Source organism: Perissodus microlepis, chromosome 7 (genome assembly GCF_051167445.1).
Source record: "Perissodus microlepis isolate ML-2025 ecotype Zambia chromosome 7, ASM5116744v1, whole genome shotgun sequence".
NCBI classification, from domain to species: Eukaryota; Metazoa; Chordata; class Actinopteri; order Cichliformes; family Cichlidae; genus Perissodus; species Perissodus microlepis.
In genome coordinates, this window is record NC_140467.1 from 1,046,796 (window position 1) to 1,065,588 (window position 18,793).

The 18,793-nt window shown below is 40.5% G+C and overlaps 1 protein-coding gene and 2 long non-coding RNA genes across 4 annotated transcripts; all 3 read left to right on the forward strand.

Moving 5' to 3' along the window:
* The first annotated feature begins 1,142 nt into the window (after positions 1–1,142).
* LOC146382217 (uncharacterized) lies at positions 1,143–3,631 on the forward strand. The gene is made up of 3 exons (XR_014800603.1): positions 1,143–1,589; positions 2,207–2,553; positions 2,641–3,631. It is a non-coding gene; the product is annotated as an uncharacterized LOC146382217 (long non-coding RNA).
* Positions 3,632–4,316: 685 nt separating this feature from the next.
* LOC146382218 (uncharacterized) lies at positions 4,317–6,442 on the forward strand. 2 transcript variants are annotated; one of them, XR_014800629.1, is made up of 5 exons: positions 4,317–5,000; positions 5,110–5,193; positions 5,684–5,739; positions 6,059–6,149; positions 6,259–6,442. It is a non-coding gene; the product is annotated as an uncharacterized LOC146382218 (long non-coding RNA). The 2 variants fall into 2 exon arrangements; XR_014800630.1 differs by having other exon boundaries at positions 4,317–4,629; positions 4,928–5,193.
* Positions 6,443–6,446: 4 nt separating this feature from the next.
* Positions 6,447–9,984, forward strand: LOC146382219 (ubiquitin carboxyl-terminal hydrolase 37-like). The gene is made up of 11 exons (XM_084932695.1): positions 6,447–6,537; positions 6,661–6,717; positions 6,818–6,949; positions 7,042–7,165; positions 7,251–7,402; positions 7,508–7,607; positions 7,748–7,824; positions 8,002–8,110; positions 8,720–8,777; positions 8,947–9,104; positions 9,191–9,984. Exons 1-11 carry the CDS (start codon positions 6,491–6,493, stop codon positions 9,194–9,196), a joined length of 1,020 nt encoding a protein of 339 aa, XP_084788821.1. The 5' UTR covers positions 6,447–6,490; the 3' UTR covers positions 9,197–9,984.
* Positions 9,985–18,793: the final 8,809 nt, after the last annotated feature.

Below are 18,793 nucleotides of genomic sequence, written 5' to 3' on the forward strand. Positions count from 1 at the left end.
TCTTATCATTCTCAAGTGCCTTGCTAGTGAAAGAGCAGCCGTTTGGCCTGCCCATTATGTGAACACCGCCCTCCGTTTATGCTCTTCGCGAGCGTACGCTTAGGTCTGCGGATGGCCGGTTTCGCGAACACCGCCCTCTAGTTGGACCTCGGGCTCTCCGTTGCTCCTCGTACTCCTTACTCCCTCTACATCGTTCTCAAGCGCCTCGCTAGTGAAAGAGCAGCTGCTTGGCCTGCCTATTATGTGAACACCACCCTCCAGTTGGACCTGGGGCTCTCCATGCCCCTCGTCCTTCTTGCTCCCTCACCTTCGTTCTCATCTGCCTCGCTAGTGAAAGACCAGCTATGTGGCCTGCCTATTATGCGAACACCGCCCTCCGTTTGGACTTCAGACACTCCTTGCCTCCTCCTCATCCTTGCTCCCTCTACATCGTTCTCAAGAGCCTCGCTAGCGTACGCTTAGGTCTGCGGAGGGCGGGTTACCTGAACACAGCCTTCCGTTTAGACCTCGGACCCTCAGTGTCTCCTCATCCTCCTTTCCCTTTTTTAAAACATTTTCCTCGCTCTCACGCGCCTCGCTGGCGAGCCCTTAGCTTTGGGGAGGGTGGGATTCGGAGACGGAAGTTAATGGCGGTATTTCTCCTTGGAGGGAGCTGTTTGATACCAGTCATAAAACTACCCATCCTATAATTGCAAAGACATTGTGGTTTAAATTACATAGGGCAGGTCGCTGGGACTTTATTAAATCACCTTCGGCAACCTTATGGAGTAATAAAAGAATTTTAATTGGAGGGACATCGGTTGACTGGTTACAGTGGCGTAAAGCAGGCATCCTTAATGTATCAGATTTATTTGACTGTGGGACTAAATGTTTTTTAAGCTTTGATAAAATTGTAGAGTTATATAAGTTGCAGCGTAATTCAATTCAATTCAATTCAATTTTATTTATATAGCGCCAAATCACAACAAAAGTCGCCTCAAGGCGCTTCATAGATACAGAGAAAAACCCAACAATCATATGATCCCCTATGAGCAAGCACTTTGGCGACAGTGGGAAGGAAAAACTGCCTTTTAACAGGAAGAAACCTCCGGCAGAACCAGGCTCAGGGAGGGGCGGCCATCTGCTGCGACCGTAATCAATTCTGGAGATATGTCCAAATACATAGTTCATTATCGAAGTGGCTGGGAACCCCCTTGAGTTGTCCTGTGGGCAGCCCTGTGGAAGTCCTGCTCTCAAGATCACCCTTGGGTAAAGGTACCAACGCTAAGATTTATCACTTATTGCAAGAACGGTCAGCTGACCCTCTCCTTAAAGTTAAGGGCTACTGGGCCCAGGACATGGCATTGGACATATCTTCAGTTGAATGGGATTCATGTTTTCAAAATGTTAATACTATGTGTAAAGAAACAGGCAGTAGATTTATTCAACTTAAGATAATCCATAGGTGGCATCGAACACCGCAACAATTGTATAAATGGAACCTGGCCTCTACGGACGAATGTTGGAGATGTGATGGTCAAAATGCTTCGATTTTACATATCTTATGGAGCTGTTCGGCACTTCGGGATTGGTGGGAAAATATAATGGAGGTAATTTTCAGTGTTTTAAAAAGGAGATTTGGTATCTCACCAAAACTGTCCATACTTGGTATAACCACAGAACTTTCTGATGGAGATTTTTCCAGTTATACAAAAAGATGGATTATTTTGGCTCTTACTACGGCCAAACGGGTCCTGCTAAGACATTGGCGGAAAAAGAACCCCCCTCCCTATGAAGAGTGGCTAAAGACAATGGCTAAGTTGGCGTCTTACGAAAAAGTGACTTATGGTTTATTAGACAAATTGCCTCAATATGATTGTATTTGGTCCCCTTTACAAGCTGGCTTTCTGTAACTTGAAGAACAGAGGAGTAATGACAGAGTGGTGGTGTGGGGATTGGTGTGCGAAGAAAGAATAGGATAACTTCCCTTTGTTTTGTTTTTTTTGTTTTTTGTTGTTGTTGTGTTTTGCTGTTGTTTTGTTTTTGTTTGTTTGTTTTTTAAACTATTTATTTATGTAGTTATCCTTAAGCTCTGTTATTGAAGTTTAAAATGAAATAAATAAAAATTGTTGATGATAAAAAAAAGTTTAAACTTCAAAGCTCATGCATACATGCACATCCAGTGCTCAGTGTCTAATTGTGTGTTTGTGTTTTTACCTTTTTGCAGTAGCGTAGTGAAACATTTGGGCGGTGGATAAATAATGGAAAATAAAATTCAGACTACAGACGGCTTCAGGTGAGTACACGTGGTGCACAAGGACCAAAGCTCACCTTCTCAACCTGGACAAAATGAATTATTTTACACTGATACTGTAAACTTTGTGTTTGTGTGTCAGGTTTCCATACATCGGAAACAGCTGCTGCATCTGTAATTCTGTCCATCCTGAGGAGAGTCCACACTCTACATCAGATCCTTGGCTCACCTATAATGACGCACAGGTGCTGCACACAACTGGATCTGCAGCTTGTGAGGAACAGCAGCACTCAGCCTACATCCTGTTTTACGAGATTAACGTAAGAAGACACAGCATCTCATCCTGAAGTGAGAGAATGGCACGCCAGCTGCAGCCTAATCCAATCTCTCTTCTTTCTTTTTTTCAGTGCCCAGACACCCTTCAGTTTCATCATGTCATCCCTAACAATAGCTGTAGAGTTGGATGGAGGATGAAGACAGCAGAGAGCAAAAGAAACAGGTAAGAGCAGACAGGTAGTCAGAGTTAACAAAAACTTTTAAAGCCAGTGTAGCTTCTGTTTTGAACACATTTATTGATGACAATTTTACATAAATAAGCAGTGTGTTATACTGTTATCAGATGTGGAGTCTCACTAACCACTTTAATAGTGACTTGTGTCCCAAATACTGTTTATTTGTCGTAGTTACAGATAGTGAAATAAAATGGGAAATGATTGTTTCATAATTGTATACTCAGCTTGGTCAAGACAATAATTCGAGAACGAGGGGCAGGATTTTGAATTGATGCCATTGGTGCATCTACTAAAGTTCTGGGGTCAGTTTGAATATCAGTGACCTTGACCTCAAGTTCAAAGGTCAAGTTTTCTGAAAATGTTGTGAATGCTACAACTCTGTGACGAGACGTAAGTCTCCTAGGTCTTTAAATTTGTATATAGGTGCATCTACTAGGAAGCTGAAGGGTTGCACTGCGGGCCATCTGTAGAGGTGTAGAGTCAACAACCTGTCTCTGAACGTGGACAAAACAAAAGAGATTGTTGACTTCAGGAGAGCACAGTGGGATCACTGCCCACTTAAGATCAATGGATCCTCTGTGGAGGTCGTCAAGAAGAGGACCAGATTTCTTGGTGTCCACCTGGCGGAGAACCTCTCCTGCTCCCTCAACACCAGCTCCATAACCAAGAAGGCCCAGCAGCGTCTCTACTTCATGCAGAAGCTGAGGAAAGCCCATCTCCCACCATCCATTCTCACCACCTTTTACAGTGGGACTAACGAGAGCATCCTAAGTAGCTGCATCACTGTCTGGTATGGTAACTGCAGCGCATTGGATCGCAGTACCCTACAACGGATTGTGAGAGCAGCTGAGAAGATCATTGGAGCCCCTCTCCCCTCCTTATAACACCCGCTTGCTGGAGGACCACACACAGCCTTCAAACACACTCTTCACCCTGCTGCCTTCTGGAAAGAGGTCCCAGAACATCCGGGCCCTCGCTACCAAACTACGGAAAAGTTTCTTCCCACAAGCCGTCAGACCCCTGAACACTCAGTGACTGCACTGGCACACGCACACCTTCACACACGTCACTACCAAGCACTTATCTGCAGTATCTCACACACACACACATACATACAGACACCAAGTTACTTTTGCACAATACTCAGCATTTTGCACATTTCCATTGTCTTGTGTCTGTATCGTCCTGTTCTGTCTAGTTTTGCACTGTTTTGTCTTGTTTATTTTTGCAGTTTATGCACACTGCACTTTATGTAGTCCTGGGTTTGTCCGTATATGTCATATATAGCACCAGGGTCTCGGAGGAACGCTGTCTCATTTCACTCTGTACAGTACCTCTGCACGTGGTTAAAATGACAATAAAAGCCACTTGACTTGACCTGTTTTTGTAGCAGTTGCTTGGAGACGAGTACCACACAGTTCAAATGAGCATACGTTCCAAAATATGCAAATTAGCCCCATACATCATAATGATGATGTTTGCTGTTCAGGGTATGAACATTCTATGCTGAAAGTTTATAAATATACAACCTTGGACTGCTTGTTTTCAGTTGAACTTTTGTAAAGCTGAGGAGATTTTCGCTGCGATCGCATCAAGTCCAAAGATGTTTAAACTTCTTTTTCACAGAAAGGTAAGTTTGAAGAGACTCGCAGCACATTTCTCTGAATATTTTCTTATGGTAAACAAGCATTTTTGAAACTTTTAAGGAAGCTTCTTGGATGATTTCTGTAAAAACTGAATTTTGAATCCAAATGAAGGATTTTGTATTTTCATACCATATACTTTGTTTTATGCCATTACTGATGTTGGTTTTCTTGTTTCTAAACAGAAATCACACAAACAAAACGTGGCAGAGAAGGAAATTCCTTCTACGTCTCATCAGAGGTAAAGAAATGCGCCACTCTTTAATGCTGCTGGAGATATTTATAGCAGTGCTTTAGTTGGAGCTCTTTTATTTCCCTTTTATTGGTGTTTTGTATTTACATCTTTTTTACTACTTCTAGTCTTGTCTATAATTTATATTGATTCAGAGATTAGCGTTTGAAAATGTAGAGTGTAAATGTACAAAATACATGATTTTGTTCCATTACAGTTATTCATTTTTATTTGCAATCTCCAGCATGTACTTCTTGTTAAAAATTTCCACTTTGAAAAATAACATTTACACTTTTGTCCTCATCAGCATCCCGGATGCTTCTGTTGCTGAAAATGTTCAAAAGAAGAAGAGAAAATGGAGACACCTCTGCTGTTCCTCGGTTTGCTTTTACACAAAACATATGAAATGCACATTCTCTTTAAATTGCACTTGTTAATTTAAAGTGACTTTACTTTTTTAATAAACGTATGTTTGTTCGTCCTCTGCAGCAAACTGACAGCGATGCAGAGGCAGAGAGCAACACTGTGAAGACACAAAAAAAGTGTCGCTGGTTTCTTTTTAAATTCTGGAAGGTATGTTTTATGGAAAGAGTCACTGTCATCAAGCATTTACTCATCACAGTTAAATGAGAAGAATTAAGAGCAATTTAGCACACAGCTATGTCCTCAAATTAAGTTCAAAGATGTTTAAACGTTTTTTTTTCACAGAAAGGTAAGTTCGAAGAGACTTGCAGGATGTTTCTCTAAATATTTTTTATGGTGAATAAGCATTTTTGAAGCTTCATGGATGATTTCTGTAAAAACTGAATTTTGATCAGAACCAAGTGAAGGATTTTGTATCTCATAGGACAAACTTTAAAACTCAATTTAAAGCATGAATAAATTGTTTTTATTTTATTTAAAGATATTCCTATATATCTGCTTCATGAGCTGACAGCTCACTAAAGTGATAAATAATATAAAATAATACCAAATTTTCTAACTGGACACTTTTCATGGAGAGACCCACTTGGTATGTTTGTTTTATGCCATTACTGATGTTGGTTTTCTTGTTTCTAAACAGAAATTACACAAACAAAACGTGGCAGAGAAGGAAATTCCTTCTACGTCTCATCAGAGGTAAAGAAATGCGCCACTCTTTAATGCTGCTGGAGATATTTTTAGCAGTGCTTTAGTTGGAGCTCTTTTATTTCCCTTTTATTGGCGTTTTTCTTCCACCTTGTGTATTTGCATCTTTTTTACTACTTCTAGTCTTGTCTATTATTTATATGGATGCAGAGATTAGCGTTTGAAAATGTAGAGTGTAAATGTATAAAATACATGATTTTGTTCATGTTGGTATTCCATTACAGTTATTCATTTTTATTAGCAATCTGTATTAGCAAAATGTACTCCTTCTTATAAATTTCCACAACATTTACACTTTTGTCCTCATCAGCATCCCGGATGCTTCTGTTGCTGCCACACCAGCTAACCCTGAAAATGGTCAAAAGAAGAGAAAATGGAGACACTTCTTCTGCTGTTCCTCGGTTTGCTTTTACACAAAACATATGAAATGCACATTCTCTTTAAAATGTACTTGTTAATTTTAAGTGACTTTACTTTTTTAATAAACTTATGTTTGTTCGTCCTCTGCAGCAAACTGACAGCGATGCAGAGGCAGAGAGCAACACTGTGAAGACACAAAAAAGGTCTCGCTGGTCTCTTTTTAAATCCGGGAAGGTATGTTTTATGGAAAGAGTCACTGTCATCAAGCATTTAAATGAGAGCAATTAAGAGCAATGAGGCACACAGCTATGTCCTATATATATATCAGGTAAGAAGCACCGCGGAAAAGATCCCAGCAGACCTGAGTTGGGACACTTGGATTATGGAGCTTCTGGACCAAGAGAGTGGATGGGAGCATGTGTTTAACAGGTAAGAGAAAGACGTCCTCCAAAATGTTTCAACTTCAAAGCTCATGCATACATGCACATACACTGCTCAGCATCCTGACATCTTTCCTAATTGTGTGTTCGTGTTTTTACCTTTTTGGAGCAGTGTAGCATGCGGTGGAAAAATAATAGAAAGTCAAACTGAGACTACAGACTGCTTCGGGTGAGTACACGTGGTGCACAAAGACCAAAGCTCACTTTGTCAAAGTGGAGAAAATGAATTCTTTTACACTGATACTGTAAACGTTGTGCGTGTGTGTCAGGTTTCCAAACATCGGAAACACCTGCTACATGAACTCCTGCCTGCAGAGCCTCCTCAACATCGAGGAGTTCATAAGAGACATCGGGCGTCAGGAGGTTTTGTGGAGCACAGATCCAGAAGCTCAGCTCTTAAGGTGCGCTACGTCAACCTTCTACTTTCTTCAAAAACCTGAAGAACAAAGAGATCTAACAGCAGAAATGTCTGTTTACCCTTTCCTTTCTACAGAAGGCTCATTGATGTCAGGGACTGTCATGAGTCAACAGATTATGGCCTTAAAGATCACCACCTAAGAGCTTTTAAGAAGGCATTCAGCAATCAAGCTCCTGAATACACCGGCAGTGCACAGAAAGTGCGTCAGCTATTTGGACATTTCGTTTTTTGCTTTACCTTCTGATTTTGATGTACTGTTTTAAATCTCTCTGCTTTTCTTTCAGGACGCTCATGAATTCCTAACATTGTTCCTCAATGAGGTCAAAAGGCTCGCACCTCACCTGGAGAGGAACGCAGCTCTCCTGGGCCAAAGTTATACCTGCCCAGTAGAAGACCATCACATTTTTAAAATGGAAAACATGAGGACATGCAAGAGGTAAGCCTGTCTTTCAGAAACGCAGAGCTGGTTGCAATATTTTCATATACCTCTTTTCCACCTACCTGATCTTTACTTTAACTACGTTACTCCTGAAATGTGTAGCTGCGGTCACCAATCGTCACAGCAAGAGGAATTCACCAGCTTGTCTCTTGACCTGGTTCCAGAGGGGTCTGTTATAAACATGTTAGAGACATACTTGAAGGTAAGATCACAAATTCCAATAGAGTTGTAGTGTCAGCGATCTTAACACACCTTTTTTGTTAGTGTTTGTGTGTATGTGTGTGTGCATATGTTGAGATTTCTTTCTACCATAAAGCCTGTTTTCTCTGTGCTGTTGTTCAGGAACAAGAAATAGAATTTCGCTGTGATTGTGGAGGGACGGCCTCAGAACTGAAGTCGTCTTTTGATACACTGCCAAGGTGAGTAAGGTCACATCAGAATTGATCGACTGACCAGGTTTCCAAACTGTGGCGCATCAAATATCAGAGTTTTTCGAGACAATACTTGAGCAGTCGTTTTCTCTCATCTTCTGTTTGTGTTTGACACTCATTCTTCTTATTTTCTACCTTGTTTGTGTTTTTTTTCTTTTCTGCCAGAGTTCTGATCTTGCATCTGAAGAGGTTTGGCTTTACACAAACCTACAAGATTCAGAAGGTGGATGACCCCGTCAGGCTGCAGAGGGACTTGGTGGTGCCATCCAATCAGGTAAAAACAGACTGCAGAACGTCTCAGGCTACGTCCACACTAGCCCGGATAGATTTGAAAACTCCGTGTCCACACTAGCGTTTTCAGTCATTTTCAAATAGTTGTGCGTCTGCATTGAAACGGCCGAAAACGCTTACGTTCCAGTCCTGCGCATGCGCAAAAGTGAGTGAGAATTACAGAATTTGAAGAAAAGCTATCCGGAGCATGTACAAACTGATATTAATCTTTTTTAGGGCTGTCAAAGTTGACAGCAATCAAAACAACTGCTGTATAATGCACTCGGCTATCTTTGTTTAATTGCTCACATGACTGCATCACATGACTAAAATGCGTCATCGTTTTAGAAAGTCTGCGTTTTCGAGTGTCCACACTGCGACGGGACAGCTCCGTTTTCAAATGTATGCGTTTTCGAGAGCGTTTTCAAGATGCTGTGTTTTTCCTCGAGGAAAACGCCGTCTCAGTGTGGACGGGAGGTCAAAGCGGAGAGAAAACGATGTGTTTTCAAACGAAAACGCATTCGTGTGGACGTAGCCTCAGCAAATCAGCTTAATTATGGCACTGATGTGAGACTTTATGAAACTAACACTCTTTGGATTTGTTCCTTCTCAGGGTGGTGGCTGTTACAGTCTTGTCAGCATCATCAGTCATTATGGAGGCACAGAGTCAGGTAAAACAACAGACTTGTTACAAACAGAAAATGAAAACTTGCTACTTTTCAGTGAAGGACTCACACACAAAAGCTTTTGATGTTCTAAGAAGCACTAAGTCAAAATCACTGTTTGCTTGAATCAGTTGACTTCCAGAAGTTGGATTCATTTGTCTTAATGTGATTTCAGGACACTACATCTGTAGTTCTGTCCATCCTGAGGAGAGTCAGCACTCTACATCAGATCGCTGGCTCACCTATAATGACGCACAGGTGCTCCACACAACTGGATCTGCAGCTTGTGAGGAACAGCAGCACTCGGCCTACATCCTGTTTTACAAGAGAAACGTAAGAAGACACAGCATCTCATCCTGAAGTGAGAGAATTTTTAAATGTCCTGTTACCTTGTTAACCAGTTTTGTCTTCATTCTCAGTTCTGAAACAGGAAATGGAAGGAAGGAAGGAAGTTAAGGTCATCATCATGCTGAGAAGGAAAAGCAGTCGTCCCAGCCCACCATCGCACACTGGAGGACAAGTACTGGTAAGTATTGCCCTCAGGAGGAAGGGTCCTCCCAGAGAGCCTGGTTCCTCCCAAGATTTCTTCCTCCAGGAGGGAGTTTTTTCTTGCCACCGTCGCCCCACATTCACTGGTCTCATCAGCAGGGACATTTTTAACATCCTAAGACCTGAACTCTTTCATGGCATGCATTTTTAATTTCTCTGTGCCATTTGGGTTGATTGGGACCTGATCGATGTAAAAACAAAGACATCAGATTCGGACTATCTTTTTTTTGTTTCTCAAAACAATGAGATCCACATATGAGGACGTTCATTTTAAATTTCGATTGAACAGTGGCAGTGTAATGTCCTCCCTCATAAGTGGATATCAGGTTTTTGAAGAGCAAAATTTTGTATTTTGGTCTAGACAACCCAAAATGTTATGTCCACATATGTGGACACCAGGTCCTAGGAGGTTAAAACAAAATCTACTAGTAGTGCACCACTACTAGAGATCGTCCTTTTCTGGACCAGTGTTTGGCTTGCTCTCTGGGAACAACAAATTAGTGCTGTCAGCGTTAACGTCATTTTAACTAATGACGTTAACGCTGACATCACTAATTTGTTGTTATTATTATTAATATTATTATTAATTTATTTGTAAAATAAATTAAATTAAAAAATAAAGAAATTATTTAATTCTTTATTTTTTTTGTTTTATTAAAATCAAAATAACAACAAAAACAAAAATAACTAATAAAAAAATATTAAAAGTATTCAGCAGTGTTTTGTGAAATTTGTAATGAGCCTTAGTTAAGTTGATGTCACAGAAGTTTCTGAATCATTTAGATTGTTCAACAAACTGATTCACTCAGGTAAAGATGGTAAGCTGGAGCAATGGTACCCTTGGAGTTCAGTTTAAGTTTTCAGACAAATATTCCCTCGATCAGTTGCAGCTTCTGCTTTTAAATCAATGATTTAGCTGCAAATGTTTAGCTGCAGGTAGCAAAGTCCAAAAGTGACAACATTTCCACTGCAGTCTCTCCAGAAATGGCTTATAAAATTTTGACCAAATTAGACATTTATCCTTGGATCAATTAAAGAGTGAAAATCTTTAATTGTACCTTTTATAACATTTTAACAAGTTACTGTCTCCTGCTGCATGTTTCCTGTTTTGGCTGAACTTCATCAGCTCAAAAAACTCACCGTGCTGTGGTGTACTAAATGACCTCATGTACAGGACACACTGAAGGCAGGTTTGCAACGTTTAATCAACAAAGTCAAGATCAGTTAACAACAGCTGAACTAAAGACTTTCTTTTTCTCATCGATAAAATGAGGTCCATGCCAATGCGCTCAAATGGGACCTCCATTAATGGTGAGGGGCATAAAGGCGCTTTTTGAATGACCAGCTGGTTCAGCAGCTGACACCACTGGACGCACACCATCGGCGCACATCCAAACATGCAAAAAATGCAAGATGGTGGTGCGCACAGATACAGCGGCTCTATGCTCTCCACTTACCCAATTTCACTGTGCAAGAAACTGCACAATGACAATAAAAAGCTCTAAGTCTAAAACAGTTTCCTGGCCAGTAAAATCGGGCAATTATTCGCTCCAGAGTTTTACCTTATTCCAGGTGACCAGCCATCGACTTGTAATGAGCCAGCTAAAACAATAATTTCTCAGTGGCTCTTCTGGCACCAACAAGTGGGTGTGTTCTTCCATCGTGCAAGTGTCACGACACACTGAACATGGTCTGAACATGGATTTTCCCTCGATATTTCTTTTCCACCAGTACTATGGGGTATTTGTGAATATCCATGACTGACCCGGCCAGTTGGTCTTTGGACAGGGTCACGGCAGTTTCAAGGTTAAAAAAAAAATCCCTTTCACTGACAGACTGAAGGAAAGCTCCTCAAAAATGGAGGGTCTTCAAGCTCCTCAGTGGCAGGAAAAGGTTTCCCGGACCCAGTGTTGTATATTTGTTTCCCAAAAGATTGAAATAGTGGAGAGAAATCAGGTTCTGAAACCATCCAGAAGACAAAGTCTCCAACTGGTTTGTGGAAGTCCAGTTTCTCCAAATTAATCAGCGGGTGAAATGTCTCTTCATGGATGGTTTTGATTCTGTTGTTGTTCACGAACAAAGCCCTCAAAGCAGCATATGAAAGAAAGTCATCTTTCATTGTTGTCTCCAGCGTGTTAAAAGAGAGATCGAGCTCAGTGATGAGTTTTGAAGCGGCTGCAGGGACTTCTCGAAGGTTTTGGCTCAAACGGTCGCAGGATGTTGTTCACAGTGGTGACACTGTTGACTGGTGATTGACAAGCACTGAGATACTAACATGACAAACACAAGAAACATCATGACTTATTCTCCTGAGTGCCTGCAAAACACAAAATCAAACTCAAAGCTTTTCTCTCAGGTGCTGGTGTGGCACAATCTAATGATAAGAAAGGTCATGCTAACAGCTTTTGGAGCACAGCTGCACAAAATAACAGCTTTTGGAGCACAAAATGCATTACAGGCAAACCCAGTACCCAAACATGTTAACAAGGATAAAGAAAAAATCTGAAACAAAAGCAGGTAGTGTGGTGATTTATGTTGTGAGGATGCTTTCACTCCCATCAAAGTCACCCAGTGTTGAGAACCCAAATGAGCCCAGAAACCTCAAGTGGCTGCAACCAACAGCGAACGTCAAGAAGTGGATACTTGCATGTTGAGCCAGAAACATGCAGAAAACCCAAAAGAGGCAAGACGGCACATCTTGGTCCCACTCAGGCAGTACGAACACCTGGAAAGAGGAGCCCACAGTTCAGACCCAAGGTCACTGGTAAGGACACCAGCCAGCCAGTTATAAGTCTAGTTTTAATTTTCATTTTAGTTAGGAGCGAACTATAGCTTCGGGGTGGACCCCAAAACAACAAACAAAAGGGACCGTATCTAAAGGATGTACAAAACTTATTTATGAAAAGAATAAAACCAAATGACAATGTCTTATCTCCCTAACTAACAAAAACGTGAGAAAAGGGTAATCAAATAAAAAGGCAGTCCACCCCTACATGCTCCTGTATAAAGAAACAGGTAACACAAAGCCTGCCGGTTGAGGTCCATGGCGGTGTCATCTTATATGTTGTCTCCAGGTCATGAGCCAATCTGTATGGGCCGTCCCATGGATGCACCAATGACGGAAAGGCACCTGCACACTCAGATTTACATATGAGACAACATTACAACAACAGTCGTAACATTAACTAAAAATGTTTTTCACCATCTCGTTTTAACTTCTGGTTTAGCTTCAGCTAACTAAAACTAAATGGGCCTTGGAAATAATCACATCTTAATAGAGTGAACCATAGACTGTATAAAAGATAGGACCATTGCAACTTTACTGCAGCACTTCACCCTTTCGCATAGTCCCAGCTCTTCTCTGTCATGTTTTATGGTGCTGCAAATGTCTTCAGTTGGTGAAAGGTCTGGACTGCTGGTGTCTTGTTGTGCTTGCTATGCATCCCTGACTCGTTTCTTCTTTCTGCATCAAGTAAGGAATGTAGTGAAAGTTCCCAAGAGGTTAAAAACACCACTGAAAACATGCCATCAGACCTGAGTTGGGACACTTGGATTATGGAGCTTCTGGACCAAGAGAGTGGATGGGAGCATGTGTTTAACAAGTAAGAGTATAACGTCCCCCAAAATGTCCCTAACTAACAAAAACATGAGAAAAGGGTAATCAAATAAAAAGGCAGTCCACCCCTACATGCTCCTGTATAAAGAAACAGGTAACACAAAGCCTGCTGGTTGAGGTCCATGGCGGTGTCATCTTATATGTTGTCTCCAGGTCAAGGAGACAACATATAAGATGGATAGACAGACAGATTTCAAAATAGCCAGCTGGAATGTTAAGGGGTTGAATAACGGGATTAAGAGGAAGAAAATGTTAACATATCTAAAGTTATCAAGAGTTGATATAGCCTTTATTCAAGAAATGCACATGTGCAAGTCAGAAGCCTTAAAACTTAAATGTTCCTTGGTAGGTAAAGTCTTTTCCAGTCCTGGAACTGGTAAAAGTAGGGGAGTGTCGGGTCTGATTCATAAAGCAGTTAGCTTTACTGAAACAAAATTAATAACAGATAAGGAAGGTAGATTTATATTGGTTTATGGACAACTACTGGACACACCAATAATTTTATGCAATATCTATGCACCTAATGCGGACATACTCGCCTTTTTTCATAACCTGTCACAGTATCTTTTGGAATTAGAAGGTGCACAAATAGTGGTAGGAGGAGATTTTAATCAAATACTGGATCAAGACCTAGATAGATCACTTCCTAGGAGAGGCACAGAGAGTAAATCTGTAGTTGCCATAAGGCAGATGACCTCAGATTTAGGTCTGAATGATATTTGGCGGACAATGCATCCAGAAGGCAGGGAATATTCCTTTTACTCTCCGCCTCATAATGTTTATACTAGAATCGACTACTTTCTTATTTCTGAAGCCTTAGTGAATAACTCTATAGATTCAAGTGTTGGTAATATAGTAATCTCGGACCATGTGCCAATTTTTGTATGTCTTGGAAATATTTTACAGATTCCTCAAAGCCGCAGATGGCATTTAAATGTGTCCTTAATTAAAGACTCTGGGTTTATTAAATTGATAAGAGATGAAATACAATTTTACAAACAGACAAATAAGCGAGAGGACACTACATTGGCTACTTGGTGGGATGCTATGAAGGCATACTTAAGGGGGAGGATAATTTCTTACGCTTCCTTTAAAAAGAAGGCAGCTAACAAGAATATCATTACGTTAGAAGCCAAATTAAAGGCACTTGAGGCAGTACATTCCCACACAAAAGACAGAGTTACGTTGAATAAAATTGTTAAAGTTAAATATAAGTTGAATGTACTGTACAACAGAAAGGCAGAATACGCTTTATTTCGCATTAATCAAGCATATTGGGAAATGGGAGAAAAGCCGAGTCGTTTATTAGCATACCGTCTTAAACAGAAAGACAGTATGAACCATATCCCAGGCATACGACAATCAGATGGGGTTATTTCAACTTCTATTAGACATATAAATGATGGATTCAGGGCCTTTTACAATAATCTTTATTCTACACAAGGTAGTTTAGATGAACAGAAATTCGAAGCATTCTTTACTGATTTAAACCTGCCACAGCTTTCTACTACTGACCAGCAGATTATAGATGCTCCAATTACAGTGGAGGAGATTACCCGTGCAATTAACAGTATGCCACTTAATAAAGCTCCAGGATTAGATGGGTTACCATTGGATTTCTATAGAGCATTTGAGGATATGTTAAGTCCCCTGTTGCTCGATGTTTATAATGAGGCGTTCAAAGTAGGCTCATTACCTCAGTCAATGCACTCTGGACTTATAACATTTATTCTTAAAACTGGGAAAGACCCTTTAGACCCAAGTGGTTACCGCCCCATATCTTTGCTGAATTCTGACCAAAAAATCTTGGCAAAGGTCTTAGCGGGTCGATTAAAAGTAGTAATGGTGAAAATAATTCATGCAGACCAATCTGGTTTTGTTCCAAACCGCTATGGTTCAGATAATATTAGGCGGTTGGTTAATTTGCAAAATTATGTATATGATTCAGTATATCCAACAGTGGCCCTATCGCTGGATGCTGCAAAAGCTTTTGATTGTGTTGAGTGGGATTATCTGTTTAAGACATTATAAAAGTTTGGTTTTGGTGACAATTTTATTAGGTGGATAAAGATATTATATGATTCGCCTTCAGCGCGAGTATTGACGAATGGGCTCATATCAGACCTATTCCTTTTACAGAGATCCACAAGACAGGGTTGTCCCCTTAGCCCCGGGCTTTTTGTAATTGCTATAGAGCCTTTGGCACAAAAATAATGTAAATATATTTGAAATTTCGATGGGTAATAGTCAACATAAGCTTCTATTATATGCAGATGATATGTTGTTACTCATGACCCAGCCTGGGAAGTCAATTCCAGCCCTATTAGAATGTATAGAAAGCTTTACGCTGCTTTCAGGGTATCGCGTCAACTGGGATAAATCAGAGGCAATGCCTAAGTCAGGACACTGCCCCCATACTTTATTTAAACAGTGGGAGTTTCGGTGGTCCGTGAATGGTTTGAGGTATTTGGGGATACAAATTACCTCGGATTACACTAAGATGGTTCGAGCAAATATGGAGCCAATGTTTGAAAGAATAAAAATGGAATTTGGTAGATGGTCCAGAGTACGTCTCACAATATGGGGTAAAATTAGTTGTATTAAGATGATGACTGCACCCATGATCTTTTATATTTTATCTAATATTCCATTACACATTCCAGATAAGTATTTCAAAGATCTAGACTTTTTAATCCGGCAGTTTCTTTGGGGTAGCTCACCGCATCGTTTAAGTATTAAGAAACTTCAAGCGAGTGCAAAACAAGGAGGTTTTTCATTGCCTAATTTCCAATGGTATTATTGGGTGATGAACGTGAAACAACTTAGAGCTTGGTTACCTACTGCACCAGTTAAACCCATCTGGTCCCATATAGAGACGGAAGTTAATGGCGGTATTTCTCCTTGGAGGGAGCTGTTTGATACCAGTCATAAAACTACCCATCCTATAATTGCAAAGACATTGTGGTTTAAATTACATAGGGCAGGTCGCTGGGACTTTATTAAATCACCTTCGGCAACCTTATGGAGTAATAAAAGAATTTTAATTGGAGGGACATCGGTTGACTGGTTACAGTGGCGTAAAGCAGGCATCCTTAATGTATCAGATTTATTTGACTGTGGGACGAAATGTTTTTTAAGCTTTGATAAAATTGTAGAGTTATATAAGTTGCAGCGTAATCAATTCTGGAGATATGTCCAAATACATAGTTCATTATCGAAGTGGCTGGGAACCCCCTTGAGTTGTCCTGTGGGCAGCCCTATGGAAGTCCTGCTCTCAAGATCACCCTTCGGTAAAGGTACCAACGCTAAGATTTATCACTTATTGCAAGAACGGTCAGCTGACCCTCTCCTTAAAGTTAAGGGCTACTGGGCCCAGGACATGGCATTGGACATATCTTCAGTTGAATGGGATTCATGTTTTCAAAATGTTAATACTATGTGTAAAGAAACAGGCAGTAGATTTATTCAACTTAAGATAATCCATAGGTGGCATCGAACACCGCAACAATTGTATAAATGGAACCTGGCCTCTACGGACGAATGTTGGAGATGTGATGGTCAAAATGCTTCGATTTTACATATCTTATGGAGCTGTTCGGCACTTCGGGATTGGTGGGAAAATATAATGGAGGTAATTTTCAGTGTTTTAAAAAGGAGATTTGGTATCTCACCAAAACTGTCCGTACTTGGTATAACCACAGAACTTTCTGATGGAGATTTTTCCAGTTATACAAAAAGATGGATTATTTTGGCTCTTACTACGGCCAAACGGGTCCTGCTAAGACATTGGCGGAAAAAGAACCCCCCTCCCTATGAAGAGTGGCTAAAGACAATGGCTAAGTTGGCGTCTTACGAAAAAGTGACTTATGGTTTATTAGACAAATTGCCTCAATATGATTGTAAGTAAGTAAGTAAGTTTATTTATTAAGCGCTTTTCATAGACAGGTAGTCACAAAGCGCTGCACACAGAGATTAAAATAAACAGTACGATAAATAGCAAAATGCACAATATACACAATATAGAGTTTAAATGTAAATTAAAAATATAAAAATGTAAAAAGCATTGGTCAACAGAAAGCTTGTTTAAACAGTAAAGTTTTTAACTGTTTTTTAAAGGATTCCACAGAGTCAACCAAACGTGGTTGTAGAGGTAGACTGTTCCACAGCCTTGGTGCCACAGACTGAAACGCTCTGTCCCCTTTCGTCTTCAGACGTGTTCTGGGAGCAACCAACAAACTCTGAGTCTGTGAGCGGAGACAGCGAGCAGTAGTGTATTTTGTGAGAAGCTTGGATAAATAATCTGGGGCTTGGCCATTTAGTGCCCTGTACGTTAAAACAATAATTTTAAAACGAATTCTAAAATCTATTGGGAGCCAATGTAAAGAACATAAAATAGGAGTGATGTGAGCTCGCTTGCTAGAGCGAGTTAGTAGTCTGGCTGCTGCGTTTTGTATAGCTTGGAGGCGAGAAAGAGATGATTTATCCAAGCTGGTAAACAGGGAATTACAATAATCTAAACGCGATGACACAAATGCATGGACAATTTTTTCCAGTTCAGCTAAGGAGACCATATGTCGCAATTTAGAAATATTCCTTAAATGAAAGAAACAGGAACGAGACAGAGATTTTACGTGTGAGTCAAGGCCCAGAGAAGAGTCAAGTATTACTCCAAGATTTCGAATATTTGGCTTAGCAGAAGAACAGAAAGGGACAAGAACCTGACTGATTTTAGAATATAGATCAGGAGGAGCTATGATCATGGTCTCTGTCTTGTTCATGTTTAAAACAAGGTAATTGTTAGAAAGCCAGTCAGAAACCTGAGTTAAGCACTGGACTAGGGTGGACAGCCTATCCAGCTGATGAGGCTTAAAGGACATATACAGCTGAATGTCATCGGCATAGAAATGATAAGACAGGTCACTAAAAGACTGAATAATGCCAGCTAGAGGAAGCATATAAAAAGAAAATAATAATGGACCCAATACTGAACCCTGTGGAACCCCGCAGGTTAGGGCAGCAGTGTTAGAGGAGAACCTATCAGTCCTAACAGAAAAAGTCCTGTCTGATAAGTAGGAAGAAAACCAGTCTAAGGCAGTTCCAGATACACCAGCCAGAACCTTCAGCCTGTTGAGTAGGATTTTGTGGTCGATGGTGTCAAAGGCAGCGCTAAGATCAAGCAAAATGATCACGGAACAATTTCCTGCATCAGATGCCATTAGTAGATCATTATAGACCCTTAAGAGAGCGGTCTCCGTAGAGTGCTGCTTTTGAAAGCCAGACTGAAAAGGGTCAAAAATCTGCAATCGGCATAGTAAGGACCTGAACTGATTTTCTACAATCTTTTCTAATAATTTACTTATAAATGGCAATCTTGAAATAGGACGATAACTACTAGGGGAGGTAGGATCTAAATTCTGTTTTTTTAACAGAGGGGTTACCTCAGCATGTTTAAAATAGGACGGAACACAGCCTTGCCTCAGTGAATTGTTGATGATGGATAGTAATGTGGGACCAATGCTGGTGAGAGTCCCAGACAGGACAGAGGGAGGTAATATATCTAAGGAGCATGATGAGGATTTCATTTTACCTATTACTGCAATTAAGTCACTGAGTGTGATTGGAGAAAAAGAAGTAAATGACCCGGGACAACAAGGGGCATCTTCATAAGGGGAGGCACTTGAAAAGATTTTGGATCTCAAGTCCATCACCTTATTTACAAAGTAATTGAGGAAAGTGCTACAGTCTTCGTCAGAAAGTAACACAGCATGCTGAGTTGGAGGAGAAACAATACTGTTGATAGTATCAAATAGAATTCTTGGGTTATTTTTATGACGATTTATGAGATTATTGAAGTAAG

Excerpts from the sequence above, each read along its gene's own strand:
- LOC146382219 (XM_084932695.1), top strand. The coding sequence starts at position 6,491 with ATGGAGCTTCTGGACCAAGAGAGTGGATGGGAGCATGTGTTTAACAG. Across the intron at positions 7,403-7,507 it reads AACATGAGGACATGCAAGAG|CTGCGGTCACCAATCGTCAC; the intron begins GTAAGCCTGTCT and ends TGAAATGTGTAG. Across the intron at positions 8,778-8,946 it reads TTATGGAGGCACAGAGTCAG|GACACTACATCTGTAGTTCT; the intron begins GTAAAACAACAG and ends ATGTGATTTCAG.